General features: G+C 41.1%; 1 protein-coding gene across 1 annotated transcript in view; it reads right to left on the bottom strand.

Annotated features, from left to right (window-relative positions):
• DNAH11 (dynein axonemal heavy chain 11) overlaps positions 1-16,059 on the bottom strand; it is a 255,136-nt gene that overhangs the window by 114,186 nt on the left and 124,891 nt on the right. The window contains exons 45-51 of the mRNA XM_090286851.1: positions 13,648-13,821; positions 10,407-10,611; positions 8,243-8,408; positions 7,192-7,294; positions 5,681-5,920; positions 3,558-3,719; positions 3,116-3,309 (exon numbers count right to left, since the gene is read on the bottom strand). Coding sequence (XP_090142977.1) covers positions 3,116-3,309; positions 3,558-3,719; positions 5,681-5,920; positions 7,192-7,294; positions 8,243-8,408; positions 10,407-10,611; positions 13,648-13,821 — 1,244 coding nt within the window. The remainder of the gene's footprint in view (positions 1-3,115; positions 3,310-3,557; positions 3,720-5,680; positions 5,921-7,191; positions 7,295-8,242; positions 8,409-10,406; positions 10,612-13,647; positions 13,822-16,059) is intronic.

The raw sequence follows: 16,059 nt of genomic DNA on the forward strand, positions 1-16,059 counted from the left end.
TATTTGAAACCTTTAGTTCTTATTCCTCCTGTTTCCCCACCAAAGATGCTGCCTGCATCTGTCCTCCCAATGTTTGCTTAACAAACTGTTCTCTGCTAGTGATGTCTTGGACTCTCTTATTGCTTTATCACGCTCCACCAAAACTCAAGAAAGGAAACAGGTACAGGTCTTTTATCAATGCTTCAAATTTGTTTGATTAGAAAACGAGATCCCAAACTTCACATCGGAATCCACTTGTGACAATACCAAAAGGGGAAGATATTTGAGACAGAAACCTTTGCTGTAGACTTAATTTGAGAAGAATGGATTTAATTAGACCAGCAAACATCACACATGTGATTTACTTCATGCAAATTAAACCAGTGCCTCTTTATATGATTCTTACTTCTTTTGCACTGAAGCTTCCCCTGGGTCTCAAGTACTCTAGAAAATGCACTAAAATCATTCAGAATCACAGAGTTAGATTTCCAGCAAGGCCAACTAACCTCTTACTTTATATTATCAAAGAGATCCTGAATGCTTAAGCTGTTGATATTATTGCTACATTTTAAACAGGCATAAATTGGCTTTAACATGATCAAAATATGAATTTGGTTGAAGAAAAATGTCATAATTATGTTGTAAAAACTAAAAAAAGCAATAAAACAAAATGTAAACATATAGATCGCCAAACGCAAAACACTGGACACCATGGTGTTGACTTTTGATTGCTTCTCTGAAATGAATTGAAACCGGAATGAATTAGCCACCTACATGGTTTTTGAAAGAGCACTTTTTGAAAAAAACAAAGTTGGGTTGGGATCACTTACACTAGGACCAGCATGTGTGAGCATTTCCTGAAAACCTTCAGGAATGGAAAAAATAGGGTGCTTGACATGCTCAGCCATCCACGGGCATTTTCCTTGACCTGGGAGCACAAAACAAACGCTCCCTGAGAAAGCCTTACAACTACTCTGGCACGAGCGAGGCACCAGTTCACAGAGCAGGTTCTTATCTCATTTTAATGTACTCTTCGAGTTTGTACCTCCCAGGATTCTCTAAGCAGCCAAGTCCCTTTCTACAACACTCAAGGACACGCTCTGAAATCATCTCACACACTGAGGAAATCAGCTTCTAGCTCAGAATCCCTGATCAAAGAAACAGCCTTCCTTCTCAGGCCGCTGAGAACTCCCCGTTGAAGGACTACATGGGAAGACTCCCACAGCACCAACGCGAGGCCTCTCACCTGAGCCACGGCATTCAGACACCGGCAGTGTAGACTAACCCAGCCAGAAACAGACCTCCTAGTAACTCAGTTACCACCCCCATCATAGATTCTAACCAAAACTGTGGAATCGGAGGGTTACAACTGCAAAGGAATCAATAAAACAATCCATCCTTAGCATGCTTCTTAATAATTGATGATGGGGAGGCCTCCAAAGTTTTTGGTACGCACTTGGGCTAAACATTTTAAAGAGGAACGCTTTTAAAAATTGAATCGCCCACATTTTTGATGCTTGGATTTCCTTCCTCGCATACTTCCTTCTTTCCAGACTTATTTTTAATCGTGATTTCATTATTTTAATCTTTGCCCAAGTACCACTTACTGAAAAGGCCAGTGTTTTTAATTAAACCCCCTCAAATTCATATATTAAAGTCATAACCCCCAGTACCCCAGAACATAAGCTTCTATGGAAACAGACTCATTGCAGAAGTAAATGATTAAGATGTTATCATTCTAGAGTAGGGGGTCCTCTCATCCAATACAGCCAGTGTCCTTATAAAAGGGAGAAATTTGGACACAGACAGGTGGAGGGACAATGCCATGTGAGGATTGAGGTAGAACTGCCACGCTGGCCCTTCTGACACCTTGATTTCAGACTTTCAGGCTCCAGAACTGTGAGACAATAAACACCTACTTTTCTGTTACAGCAACTCTAGCAAATGGACACAGCCAGGGAGACATGATGGTGACCAGGGGGACAGTAGTGGCCGTAAAGGTGCAATTGGCGGAGTCCCACACCGCAGCAGCTAGACGAGCTGTCAGACTATTCAACAAAGCCCATCACTCCCAGGCTAAAATCTATCTGAGAGCTTCTCAGTGAACTTGAAACTGGAACTCCTTTCTTTGTTTACAGGAAGTGCTACATGTAAATGCGGCTCATTCTTGCCTCCCATCCTTGCCACATACACGTAATCTGCTCACCTCCCTTTTTCTGCACGCTGCAGCTGTGAAGATGTGCTCTCTGTTTCTGAACATTCAGCCTGAGAGCCACAAGCTATCTGCCCTCGCCTAGAATGTTCTTCCTCCAGATCTACCCGTGCCTAGCTCCTGCTTACCATTCCAATCTCACCTTTATCAGCTTCTCACATAGGGACCCAGTTCCCCTTTGGGAACCCACATATTTTATTTCCAGGAGTGAACCTCTCTTATTTCTCAGTGTGACACCCACCTTCTGACATTTTCCTGCTTATCTGTTCATGTCCTTATAAATGTGCATACGAATCACTAAAATGTCAGCTCAGCTAGAGAAGGGAGTGGACTGTTTGCTGCTCCATCCCCAGTACCTATAGTGATATTGCACAGCAGGGGCCCTATGGATGGCCGTATGATACGCACACTGCCCCAGGCGCCCAGTCTAGGAGGTGAGCGGGAGCCTTGGCAGCCAAGCTCTGCACCAGGACCTGGACCTTTTCCTAACTGTCTGCCAAGCAAACATGCCCTTCAACCTTTTTTCCTAATTTGCACAAAGCACTGAATAGTCTGGCAATGTTCCTGTTCAGCACTCAGTAGGTACTTGATAATTAGTAAAGGGCAGTTTAATCCTGACTCTGCCGCTTAGGGGCCCAATGACTCTGAATGAGTCACTTGTCTTCTTAATATTTTACCTAACAGGGCTGCAGTGACATAAAACCGGGTTCACGGCTGTGATGACACTTCAGAAAGAAGTGTACGTGTGTAAGACATTATTTAGATTGTGACAATTTTAGGGACACTGTAATTTTACACTGAATGGCAAGCAATAGATAAGAACCGGTAGTTCAGAGTACTGAGTGTGATCTGTTGAAAACCAGTGACTGTGGACACCCAGCCGTTTTTACTTCGTATAAAAAGCGTCATGACCAGTCAACTCACACGTGTTGCATGGCGTCCTCAAATAAAACAAGGTGCATGGCAGCATTCAGTTCATTGTAGTTGTCTAATGTCTCGGTAAGAATTGTCTTCAGCACCTCCCAGTCCTTCACTGGCATGTAACACGGGTCTTCCCCGCCACTAGCGAGGTGGCAATAGATGAGGGGCTGCTGAAGCAGAACATGACTGTCTATACCCTGCAGAAGGAGGAAGAGAAAAGTGTGGTCATGCCAACCATCCAGAATGACTCATCCAGAGGCAGTGGCCTATCAGTGGAAAAGCTTGCAGACCAGTCCATGGATGGAATGTTCCCAAGTACAGAACAATTACACTCTGGAATCCCAGCTGTTTGAGAAAGGCAAGCATTTATACCATTAACTGCCATCCATATCCAATGCCAATTAGTGCCAAAGCGGACAGTGCCTTCTAATATTCATAAACTTACTTCAAAATACTTATATGCAGTTTCCAACATCTTTTTCTGAAACAAATCACAGTCCTTGGTGTCTATCAGTTTGTCTCCATAGACACGAGAAGATTCATGAAGCCACAGGCGTATTAAATCGTTTGAATCCTTTAAACATTCAGGAGAAGCAAATAAAATCCCCTATAAGGCAAGAAAAGGAAAAATTAAAAATTGAGAAGATAATGACATTCCAAAATAATATTTTCCTTTAACACATTAACTGTGTACTGAATTTAGCAATTGATTGAGTTAAAAGAAACATTATAAATAGTAGTACATATATATTAGTTTTACTCTCTAATATTAGCAACATTTTGAAAGTTTACTATTATTTACTCACTCTTAGTGACACAGCTAAGACTGTATTTTAAGAGTCAGCCCAGGACTAAATACTGCATCTGAGAATTTGTGCCTATTAAGTCTTCCAACAGATTAAGTTTTCAAAACCATAGTATAGACAGATAACATAAAAGTCACAGGCTCATAATTTTTTTATTCTAAAATCTTTTTTTATTTTTAAAATATTTTATTTATTTAGTTTTAGAGAGAGGGAAAGGGAGGAAGAAAGAGAGGGAGAGAAGCATCAATATGTGAGAGATACATAGATCGGTTGCCTCGTGCCCTGACTGGGAATTGAACCTGCGACCCTTTGGTTCACAGGCCAGCACTCAATCCACTGAGCCATACCGGTCAGGGCTCTTTTGATATTAGTTCATCTAACCCTTTCATTTCACAGATGAAGAATATGAGACCAAAGTAAATGCCTAAATTCATACTTTGTGAGTACCAACAGCAAAGCATTTTGACTCTCACCCCTCCTCAACATTGCCCTTCAGTGTCTTGGATTCATATAGACCCAGTCCTCACGGAGAGGGTCAGCTCACCCTGGACTCATAGGATAACACACACCAAGAGCTGCTGTAGAGAATTAGCTGCAAAAGGCTGAACAAGGATTTGTGAACGCCAGGTGCAGCTGAAAAGACTGGATGTGAATGGAGAGCAGGCAAACTTCCCAACCCACGGCAACTATGGCCTTCCTTCCCTTTTCTTCTAGAATTAAAATTCTGCTTTTAAACAACAGGCAGGTGCTATAAATACAAAGATAAATGAAAAGATAAAAAAGGATGGTCCACATTCTTAGGAAGCTGTTGTTCAATGCAGTGCCACACTTCTGAGACAGCTGTGGAGTGATTTAGGAAAGAGAGTTAAAAAATATAAAGAAACAGTCCTGACCAGTGTGGCTCCATCAGTTGAGTGTTATCCTGCAAAGTAAATGGTTGCCTGTTCAATTCCCAGCCAGGGCACACACCTAGGTTGAGGGTTCGATCCATGGCCAGGGTGTGTACAGGAGGCAACTGATCAATGTTTCTCTTTCACACTAATGTTTCTCTCCCTCTCTTTCTACCTCCCTTTCCCTCTCTATAAAAATGAATAAAATATTAAAAAAATATATATGTAAAGAAACAAAAATTACCAAGTACAAAGAAAGAAATCCCACAAAGCTTTTATAGCTAATCAGTTTACTGCCTCTCTCATAGAAGAATGTTAAGCCATACATAACTCCTATTACATTTATTGTACATGTTAGACATTAGTTGAATTTTTAAATAATCACAGCCTTTTAATTGCCTCTTTTGGAATTTCCTTTCTAAGTCAAACACGTAAACACTGTCCTTTTACCGGGTAAGCAAGGTGTCAATGTCAAGCGAAAATAATCTAGCCGTTTATGAAACTGTAATTCGCCTTGATAAATGTTTAAAAATCATATCAAATAAATATTAAAAAATAATAAATTATCCCTTTTACTTGGCACAAAATGAAGCAAAGATTTCTATGGAATAAATGAAATATGGAGTCCAGACTTCTACCCTTGCTTCTTCTGCTAAGTTTCCATGCAACCCGAGCAGGACGACTCCTCCCATTGATAAAAGAAAATAACAAACCCTCCACACTTTCTTCCCAGAATAGTGTACGGTATAAAATGAAAGAACACATACAAAGTACACAGCAGAGTTTCAAACTAAGTTCTGTGACCAGATGCCATCAATATTACTAGAATCATTGCTCCAGCCAAGACACATGGCAGGCAGCCATCAAGGTACCTGGAAGATGTTCGATAGGTCCCTCAGATTGAAGAGGTAGTGGAATTTAGCAGCCGTGGGTAAGAAGCAATGTGTCATCATCTGATGCACCGCAATGGCCGCCTGTATCAGCGTGGGGCCACTCCTGAGGACGGAGGGACCAAATGCTTGCTGCTGGAAGTGGAAACTAAGGATCTGGCCATAGATGGTGTGCAGCGCATCCCAGGATGGAAAGTTGAAGGCAAACACTGTGAAATGTCTCTGAAAAGAAAAGCACATGTAAGAATTGCAAATAGAGATTATAATGGTACCAGCAGACTAAAAAAAAAACCCTTATTTTTGTCATTCCTTTCTGTATGCCTGCCCACTGCCATTTAATTTTGTAGTGCCAGTCACTCTCACTCTGGGCTTGGCTGTGTGACTTCACTGGGCCAGCAGAAGGGTGTGTGACAGTCACTTTCAGAGGCTCGCATGTTTCCATATGCTCTCTTAAGGTTCTACCTTTGCCATACATCCTACAAGCTGCTAATGAATGACAGACCCATGAAGCAGAGCCATGCAGTCCCAGTAAGTCTAGTCAGAGTCACCCCAGTCTTGTGAATGAGCCCGGCCAAGATCATCAGTCACCTGGCCGACCCCCAGGTGAGTCCAGAAAACGTTTACTGTTGTATGCTGTCATTATACATATGTTGTTGGTGGTACTGAGTATTATTAAAAAGTTTAAATGTACACGAAAATGTGCATGTCAATATTTATAGTAGTATATTCAGAATTGTCAAAATGTGCACACAACCAAGGTGCCTTCCCATAGGTGACTAGATAAACGGGGCCCATCCCTAAATGATTATGATTCAGTGATTAAAAAAAAGAAATAAGCTATCCAACCATGAAAAGACATGGAGAAACTTTAAGTGCATACCTAAGCTAAGGGAAAGAAGCCAATCTGACAAGGCTACATACCACACGATTCCAGCTATGTGACATTCTGGAAAAGGCAAAACTATGGAGACACTGACAGGATCAAGTGGTTGCCAGGGACTAACGGGCAGGGGAGGGGAGGGAGGAATGAATAGGAGAAACACAGGGGATTTTTAGGGCAGTGATACTATCTGTATGATACTTTAATGGTGGATACCCATCAGTATTCATTTGCCAAAACACATAGAATGTACAACACAAAGAATGAACGCTAATGTAAAGCCTGATCTTCAGTTAATAATAACTTACCGATACTGGCTTCTCAACTGTAACAAATGAGCACACTCATGTAAGATGCCTGTAGCGGGGCAAAAGGAGGTCAGGAGACTAAGGGAGTATATGGGAACTCTGTACTTTCAGTTAAGCTGCCGAACAGTTCGTGAACCTAAAACTGTCCTAAAAAAGAGTCTCTTCATTTTAAAAAGCTTACATGATTAACCAAATGTCTACGAGCAGCCCTAACTTGTACTCAAAAGCACCAAGAATCAAGACCTACAATGGTTGAGTATTATATTTAGGGGCTATTTAAAAGAGAGCAGGACTTGGCACCCTACCTGGAGTCGAGGATTGATTGTGAAACTGCCCACTGTGGGATTCATGCAGGCCACGTACTGACAGTTGTGGATTACTTTAAGCATCACCTTCTGTCTATCATACCTGAAAGAGAGAGAACAGAACCTTACATCTCAAAACTGAAGATGACAACCCAACCAAATCCACCAGTTCATAAAGGACTTCCTCACCAGCTGTCTCCTTTGATCTTTATAACTAACTGCTCTGTGATGCTGAGCTTGTTAGCATTATGTCAGAGACAGGAAAACAAAAGTTCAGAAAACTGAAGGCTACATAGCTCCTTTGATGCCAGAGCCGAATCAGTACATGCTATCACTGCTCACTGATTCTCATGTGACTCTATTTCTGGTTAGAAATACCCACAACTGGCCAGTGTGGCTAGTTGGTTGGAGTGTCATCCCATAAACTGAAAGGTCCGGGTTCGATTCCTAGTCAGGGCACATGCCTAGGTCGTGGGTTTGGTTCCTGGTTGAAGTGCATATGAGAAGCAACTGATCGATGTTTCTGACATTGGTGTTTCTCTCCCTCTCTCCTCTATCTAAAATCAATAAGCATGTCTTCAGGTAAGGAAAAAGGAAAGGAAAGGGAAGGGAAAGGAAAGGAAGGGAAGGGAGGGGAAAGGGGAGGAAAGGGGAGGGAAGGACCGCCCACGGAAAGGCTGGGGTCTCTCCCTCAAGTTAACAGCAGGGGTCACCGACTGCAGCACCCAGATATTACTAAATGGTTATACCCCACAGAACAAGGCCAAGCTTCTCTAAGTAATTTAGTGTGAGTTAATATTAAAGAATTTGATGCTTAAGGCAGATGGCGTATATTTCTAGAATACTTTTCAATCTGAACTCTTTTCAAGATACAAGGGAAATCTATTCCATTTAAGATGATGAAAAGATGTAAAGTGAAAACCCAAAGGGTATCCCAGGAAATGCTCCTCCTCAGAAGAGGAAGAAATTAGGGTAATTCCACTTGGGAATGTTTATCCCTAATAATAATAATTAGATTTCAGTAGAGAATAAAATACAGAGAATCACTTACCAGTGTCCATGATCAATGTGCTGTCGAATCAGAGTGTGGGGCTGAACAGTGCCATATAAGTCCACTTCGGGCATATTCATGTCATCAATAAAGTAAACCAATTTTTTATTTCCTCCTGGGCCATAGTTGCGACCAGCTTTTTTCTCTAGAGGTTTCTCAAGAATTCCTGAAACAAATATAAAATTCTGTCCAATCAGATAAAGTGTAGCTTTCTGTCTTTAGTCCTTTTTTCTTATTCTTTCCCCATCTTCTGTCCATTTCATCCACTCTTTTGCCTCCAGTGTCCCCTCTCTGCAGGTTAATACCAGAGCTGTGTCTCTCGCCACCTCCTGGAAACAGTTCTTCATGTCCCTTCCTTTTGGCCTGCCCACCTACCATTCCAGTCCAGAGCGACATGACATTCAGCTAGTACACAACTCAGGGGGGCTGGTCTGCCTGCCTGACACTTCTTCTCCCAAAGGATAGCTTGCATCTGATCAGTTCCTTCCTCCCCACAAAGGCCTCACCATTTCCTACCAAATGAAATACATTTTCTTCAGTTGTATCTCAGCTGTCTCTCAGTTACAATGTCCAACCATCTGAGGTTATCTGGGAGTATCACAGTGTGAGTACTTAAAAGTCCCAAGTGTCAGAAAACCCTTCAGTCTGTGACAACTTGACAGCTGGCACTCTGTGATACAATTCCAACCCACCGTGCCAGCCTTTTCCTTATCTTCTATACCATCACCGTGATTCAGTCAACTCAGACATTCAACTGATTGAACATGTCCCCCAATTTTCCCTCATGAATTTGCTTAAGCATATTCTTCTACCCCAAGTGCATTTTGGCTGGCATACCACCCCATCTCAAGGGTCTGAAACCCTAACTTTAGAAAAGAAAGGCTCTTTATATTCTTCATGCTAATAGGCAATCTTTAAATCTTATTCATGCCTGTATCCTTTTCAGGAACTAGCAAGATGAACTCACACTGCAGTCAAGTACTTTGTTCAGCTACTGAATTGTAGCCCTAATATGCCACTTACAAGTGATAAAGTGATCCCTTCTTCTGTGTCTGTGAACGAAAAACGTACTAGACACAGTGCTTTGGAAAAAGTAGACAAATAATACATATTGGCTGAATAAAATACTGCTGAGTCAGCTTTTTAACTGTTTCACAAACACAAGGAAAACAAACTTGATTAAAAAAGACATTGCAGAAAAATCACTTTGGGCTGTGTTAATGATATCAGTAAGAAAGTTTGTTATAATGGCCCACCGATATTACCTAGGAAAACAGCAACCACACACACTCATGCACTCACAACACAGAAACACACCCAGTGCAACTCAGCAGGTTTGATACACTACTGAACAAGTGTGGCTGCTGCCCCACAATATAACCCCATTACTCTGCTAGACCAAGTGACAGACCTACCAATATCGGCCTTTTATACTACTTCTTCTCTACTTCCAAAATCTGCTTTGCTTGCCTTTGCTAAGTTAAAATGCCCCAAATCTGTGTGGTTCTTTTCACTATATTGATATATTTATTTAACAGTGTAAAATTCTTCTTATAGTTCTTCTATTTAATTAATGGCTTATGGCCTGCCATTTCGTCAACACAGTCTGAATGAATTTCTCCTCGATCAGTCCCTTATTGGAGAAGATAACAGAGCACTCTCCCTTGCGTGTACCCTCCTGATGCTCAGGTCCCATAAAACTGACTAAAGAAAACCCAGCAGTTTAGAGGCAAAACAATGAACACGACTGATGTAAACTCTTGCTGTTCTAAAGAATAATAACTGAAATAAAGCCATGAGTGATATAAAAAGCAAAAGTCACAATATTTGAACAAAGTATATTTATCCAGAATGGTGACAAGTAAAAATTCATCTGAGGCCTAAGAAAATGTCTAAAGCCTGGAGAAAATAATTATATCTCTGGGTTGCCTATTGTGACCTGGACAGTTTCTGATCTTTTTTAAAACTTGATTTGAGAGAGATTGAGAGATGTGTTGTTCCACTTATTTATGCATTCATTGGTTGATTCTTGTATGTGCCCTGACCAGGGATCAAACCTGCAGCCTTGGTGTATCAGAACGACGCTCCAACCCACTGAGCTACCTGGCTGGGGCAACCATTTCTGATCTTTTGTCTCTGGACAGCCAACAGGAGGCACACGTACTTTGCAGAGCTGCAGATGTCGTGCAGTAGTTGAAAGGCACCCGGGACACTATGTAATCCTCAGAGAGCCTTGCCAGCGCGTCTCCGACAAAGACCGTTTTTCCCACTCCAGCATATCCCACTAGCATTAGCGGTTGTCCTTTTTCAAGCAGCAACTCAATGAAATATCTAAGACGAGTGGTCTCTGATGTGTGAACCAGAACCCTCTGGAGGAGAAATGAGAAAAAAAAGGTCAGAGAGAGACATTCCAAAATTTGCTGTCTGAAACAACATAGTCACTTTAGAATTGAGAGCTGACGAATTCTTAGTGCACGTTAAGACCAGTAACAGAGGTCCCGCCCGATGATCTGTCTGGAATTGTCCGGGCTCAGGCACCATTGCCTGAGAGAGCAATGGGGACGTGCCAGTGGCCTGCTGTAGCGTCAGCAACTGACTTGTGTTTTCCAATTTAAGTACCCGCACCCAAGGCTTCCTATTGTAGCATACCTCCACTCTGCCCAACCGTGCGTTAGACATGTAAGAGAATACAGTAAACATTCGAGAAACCATCCACCACCCTTTAGCTTCTGACACAATACTTGAAAAGTCAAGCCATACATAAACGAAAGGTGGCAGCAGTGCTTTGGCCCAGTGAGATTAAGTGGCAGAATTATTAGGCACCATCCACACTAAAGGAGTTAAGTGGTGGTGGTGGTGGTGGGGTTGAGTGGAATATTCACAAATCCAAGCACATTTGAAACTTACTATGCACTGTTCTGTTAAAAATTTTATAGTCATGTTTCTGGTTAGATACTGCATTGTTTCACAAAGAATTTGGGGTGGCTTACAGAAATACAATAAGTTAAAAAGTACAAATAAATAATCATCAGACTCAGGGAACACAGACTAATATAAGATTGGGAAAAGGAGCAGCAGCTGTAGACATGCAAGGAAATAGAATCTTCCGGAGTGATTAAAAGAGAGTTGACAATTTCTTGCATTTCATGATGGTCAAATTAAAAAGAGGGTAAAAAAACTACATGCAGGATTCATACTGTTCATAAGAAAAACACAAGTTCTATAATAGAGGAAGTGCTTCCCTATGTGGTTAGCATAGGCTGAACACAGCAGTCTTCTTCAGCTCACCGAGGGCTGTGGTCACAATGGTGAACATTTACTCCAGAACTTCGTTTTCATTCAGTGATACTCTCAGGACCTATGGAAAGGCACTCACTGTTCTGTGCTACATTATTATTATTATTATTATTATTATTATTATTAGTAGTAGTAGTAGTAGTAGTAGTAGTAATTGAATTTTATTGGGGTGATATTGGGTAATAAAACCAGACAGATTTCCAGTGTACAACTCTAAACACATCATCTGCACACTGTACTGTGCGCTCACCGCCAAAGTCAAGTCTCTTTCCACCACCATTTACCCCGACTTTGTCCTCTTCTACCCCCACCCCTTTTACTCTGGCAATCACCACACTGTTGTCTGTTTTCCCTTAATCCCTTCACCTTTTTCACCCAGCCCCCTAACCTCCCTCCCCTCTGAGAGCTGTCAGTCTGTTCTCTGTATCTATGAGTCTGTTTCTATTTTGTTAGTTTATGGTGTTCATTAGATTCCACATATAAGTAAAATCATATGGTATTTGTCTTTTTCTGACTTGTCCTAGACAACTTGTTTTATTATTAGCACTGCATTACATAATATTTTTTTCTTTCTTGCTGCTCATTGTCAACATTTACTGTTTAATTGGGCTATTCGCTCTTTTCTGTACACATTAACACCAATCATTAACTTTTACTGACAGCTGAGTATGTGACAGGGACTATGCTAAGCACTTGATATGCATCATGTCATAGGATACTTGTAACATATCTATGGAGGAGCGTTTTATTATTTTATTTCCAGAGATGATGAAACTACTGCCTTCAGAACTGTGATACAATTTCTAACATGTAAGCCACCCAGTCGGGCATTATTTGTTATGGCAGCCATAGCAAACTAATACCAATAAAGTAGGCCCCCAATCCAATCTGACTTGGTGTTCTTATAAAAAGGGAATTTCAAATACAGAGACACAAATACAGGGAAAATGATATGTGACAACTGGAGGGGATGCTGCCACGGACCAGGAAACACCGAGACTGTCGGCTGACCCCAGAAGCCCAAGACAGAGGCGTGAGACAGCTTCTCTCTCACAGCCCTCAGAAGGAACGAGTCTGCTGACTCCTTGATTTTGAACTTCAAGCCTCCAGAACCCAAAGGCAACTTCTGTTGTTTAAGCCACTTAGTTTGTGATGCTTTGTGACAACAGCCCTAGGAAACTAATACATTGAGTTTTCTCATTTGACAGTCGCTGTCTCCTAATTAATGCCATGAACGTCTCCTATATTCTATTCATAAAGTACTACTTGAAATAATAAGCTCCAAAATCAATCAGAATGACATGATTTTGAGAAATAAATATAATAAAAAGGAGAATAGCCCTGGCCATGTGGTTCAATGGTTGGAGCATTGTCCTGTGCACCAAAGAGTTGAGGGTTCCATCCCTGGCCCGGGAGTGTGCAGGAGGCAATCCATTTCTCTCCCCCACCCCAGCCCCCCTGTCCCTCTCTCCCTCTCTCTTTCACTTGCTCTCCCCCCTCCGCCCATGTCTAAAATCAATAAATATATCCTCAGGTGAGGATTTTTTAAAAAGAAGGAAAACAGATTGAGGCAGAATTAGAATTCAAATAAAAAATAACTTGACCTAAGAGAAATGTAGAAGAATGATCTATGAAGAGGAACATTAAGAGAGAAAGTACCATTTAGATTTGTATGCTGCTATGTGAATTTGAAACATGAGTGGAGGAGATTAAACACTCATTTCATGACTTGGTAGGGGGAGGTTTAAAGGAAAAAAGTTATATATCGAAGTGATGTCTAAGAAATTTACTATAAGGTCAGAAATCAGAACCACTGAACTACAGAAATATGCCTCCAACTTTTAATAAAACTCACAAAGTTTCTAGGAAAATATAAAGAAAGTGGTTACCAGAGAAATAAGTTGAAACATTTAAAAAGAGGCTGCAACAATATAATAACCATTTCACTAACTTGTTCCTTTATCTGAGTCTTCCCTCTCAGGAAATATGTATGTGCTGACCATCTCAATAATAATTTACCCATCAGGCAGGAAAAGACTGCTAAAGAACAAAAAAAAGGCTCAAACCAGCACCGTGTGTCTTTAAATAACTACATTCCACACACCTACCTGCAGCGGTCCATCTGCATCCATCGTAAATTTGGGGATTTTATCAGTCCAGGGCAAAAACTTCTTAGTAGTATGGTCCAGATAATAATCAAAGATTATTCCCTGAGAGGGAAACTTGACTGCTTTCATTTCCTTGTGCCACCACCGACTGAATTCTGCTTGACAGCCAGAGAGCTAAGGAGAACAAGAGAGATCCTTACTGCAGACTTAAAGGTGATCCTGAGAACATGCAAAGCCCTTCCAAACCCTGCTGAACACAGTGTTGGCAGCGTAGAGAATCATAATTATAAATGGGACTGAACACCTGACCTAAGGAAAAGAAATAACTACAAGTTATAAGGAGTGATACCATCGGAAAGGCAGAAACCTATAATTGCCATATATCCATCAGGTACAAATTTTCTGGAATAATTATTAACTTAAAAAGCAAGATAAGGTTAGGTGAACCTTAAATTACCCCTGGGTTACTCAAGTGAACAAGGAGCTATTATACCAATTACAATGCTATCTACCATAAGACAGTGATTATCAAACATTGGCATTGATTTCTTTAAAGAGGTAATCAAGTATTCAAATCAACAAATGGTAAATGAGAAAATTAAGAACAAAGGAAAACTTTATAACATTAGTAACATTCTTTGGTTTAAATATTGTCTTTTATTTGCATTTATAGCATGCTTGGAATTTTTGTGTTAAAATATCCTTTCCTTTATAAAATTATGGAGATAATAAATGATCATTTTTAGTAAATGCACTTATTTAGAAAAGCAAGCAATTAGCAATCCTCTTTCATTATTGAAATCTTATTGGCCTTTGAAATTCTCCATCTGGACCCCCCACGGGGGATGATGGAGGGATGAAGAAAGGCATGCACTTGGTTTTCTAGCAGCACGCAACTGAGTAGCACAGCTGAAAACTCCGTTGTGACAAATTCCCATCCTCCAAGGAGAATGCAGTGGTAGAAAACAGGATGTCCTTGCTCAAAGGTCCTTGTTTGTACATGACAGTAGGCACAGACCTAGATTAGGGTTTGGAAAATAGAGGAGGGGAAATGGCAATTGTGTACTAGCAGCTAACACACCCTTCTATCCATAGGAGGATGTGGCCTAGTGACTTGTGTGTGTAGGAAGGCCTGGTAGAAGGAGTTTTCATGAACTCTAAGACACTGGGGGTGCGGGTGGGGGAACCAACAGTGTGTGTGTCCATTGCATTCAACTCCCAATTTTTCCAGGTAAATCCTTAAACCTGCTTTTACTTTGGCGTCCTTATATCCTGGATCATGACCCACTTTTTTGTCATGGGCTGATGATACACATGGGTAGAGTCAGACAGGACGGCTGGAGGATAGGAGAGTGTGACCGGGGCTGAGAGGGAAGATCTGTCTTGGCAGGAGGGACTTGCTCACCGTCTTTCAAACAAGCTCCTTCTCCTACATACTGCCGTTCATGGGTTACTGAGCTCAGGCTCTTTTCACTTAGTTTCAGATCGGTGACAGGGGTACCCTGTCATCCTACCAAAGTTGGTCTTGAATCAAGTTAGTTCAGAAGGTATTACTTACCTGGTACTGTTCTTTTGGGCAGAATACATAAGTTTCCTACTTTACATCAAAATTTGCTTCATGTAACTACTATATCAGCAAGATAATTTTGGTGTGAAGTCTTTTATTCATCAGTTCAAAGAAAATGCATTTATTCTATAGTGTGAAGGAAAACTTAACAAGGTTTCTACCCTCACAAAGTTTATGAGGGAGATAGAGGGGGAGACCTGAGGAAACATGGCGGTAGCAGAGATTAAGCCAATAATAAATGCAGAACTAAATAAATTAGGCATCTTGAAAGTGAAGTTTGCCGTAAGTGAGAATAACAGGGGTGAATCTATTTTAATTAGATGTTCAAAGCAGCCATGTTTGAGAACAGGTAGAGATTAGGGAGAAGACTGTTCCAGTTCACAGGAAGAGGTCAGCATATGCAAAGACCCTGTGGTATGAAAGAATTTGTGTTGCTCAAGACCAGTGCAGCTGGTGGGGTGGGAGGGGAGGGAGTGGCGGAGGAAGAGGATGGGAGACACAGGTAGGGCCAGATCCAGAGATCTTGTACATGGCACTAGAATTTTTAATTCCATCTTAAAAGCAATAGAAATCCAAACTGGCAGTTATAAAATAGTCACCGGAGGTAAAGTACAGCATAGGGAATACAGTATAGTCAATAATATTGTGATAGCTATGTATGGTGCCAGGTGGGTACTGGAAATATCTGTTCGCCTGAAACCCATACAAAATAATACTGAAAGTAAACTGTCATTGAAAAAAAATTTTAAGGGGGGAAAAAGTAACAGAAACCCATTAACGTGTTTTTCATTCTAGAGTATATTAAAAAATTCAATTTACATAAAAATAAAATCACTCTGGCTGCT

This window comes from Furipterus horrens, unplaced genomic scaffold (assembly GCF_987537825.1).
Source record: "Furipterus horrens unplaced genomic scaffold, mFurHor1.1.pri manual_scaffold_9, whole genome shotgun sequence".
Taxonomy (NCBI): Eukaryota; Metazoa; Chordata; class Mammalia; order Chiroptera; family Furipteridae; genus Furipterus; species Furipterus horrens.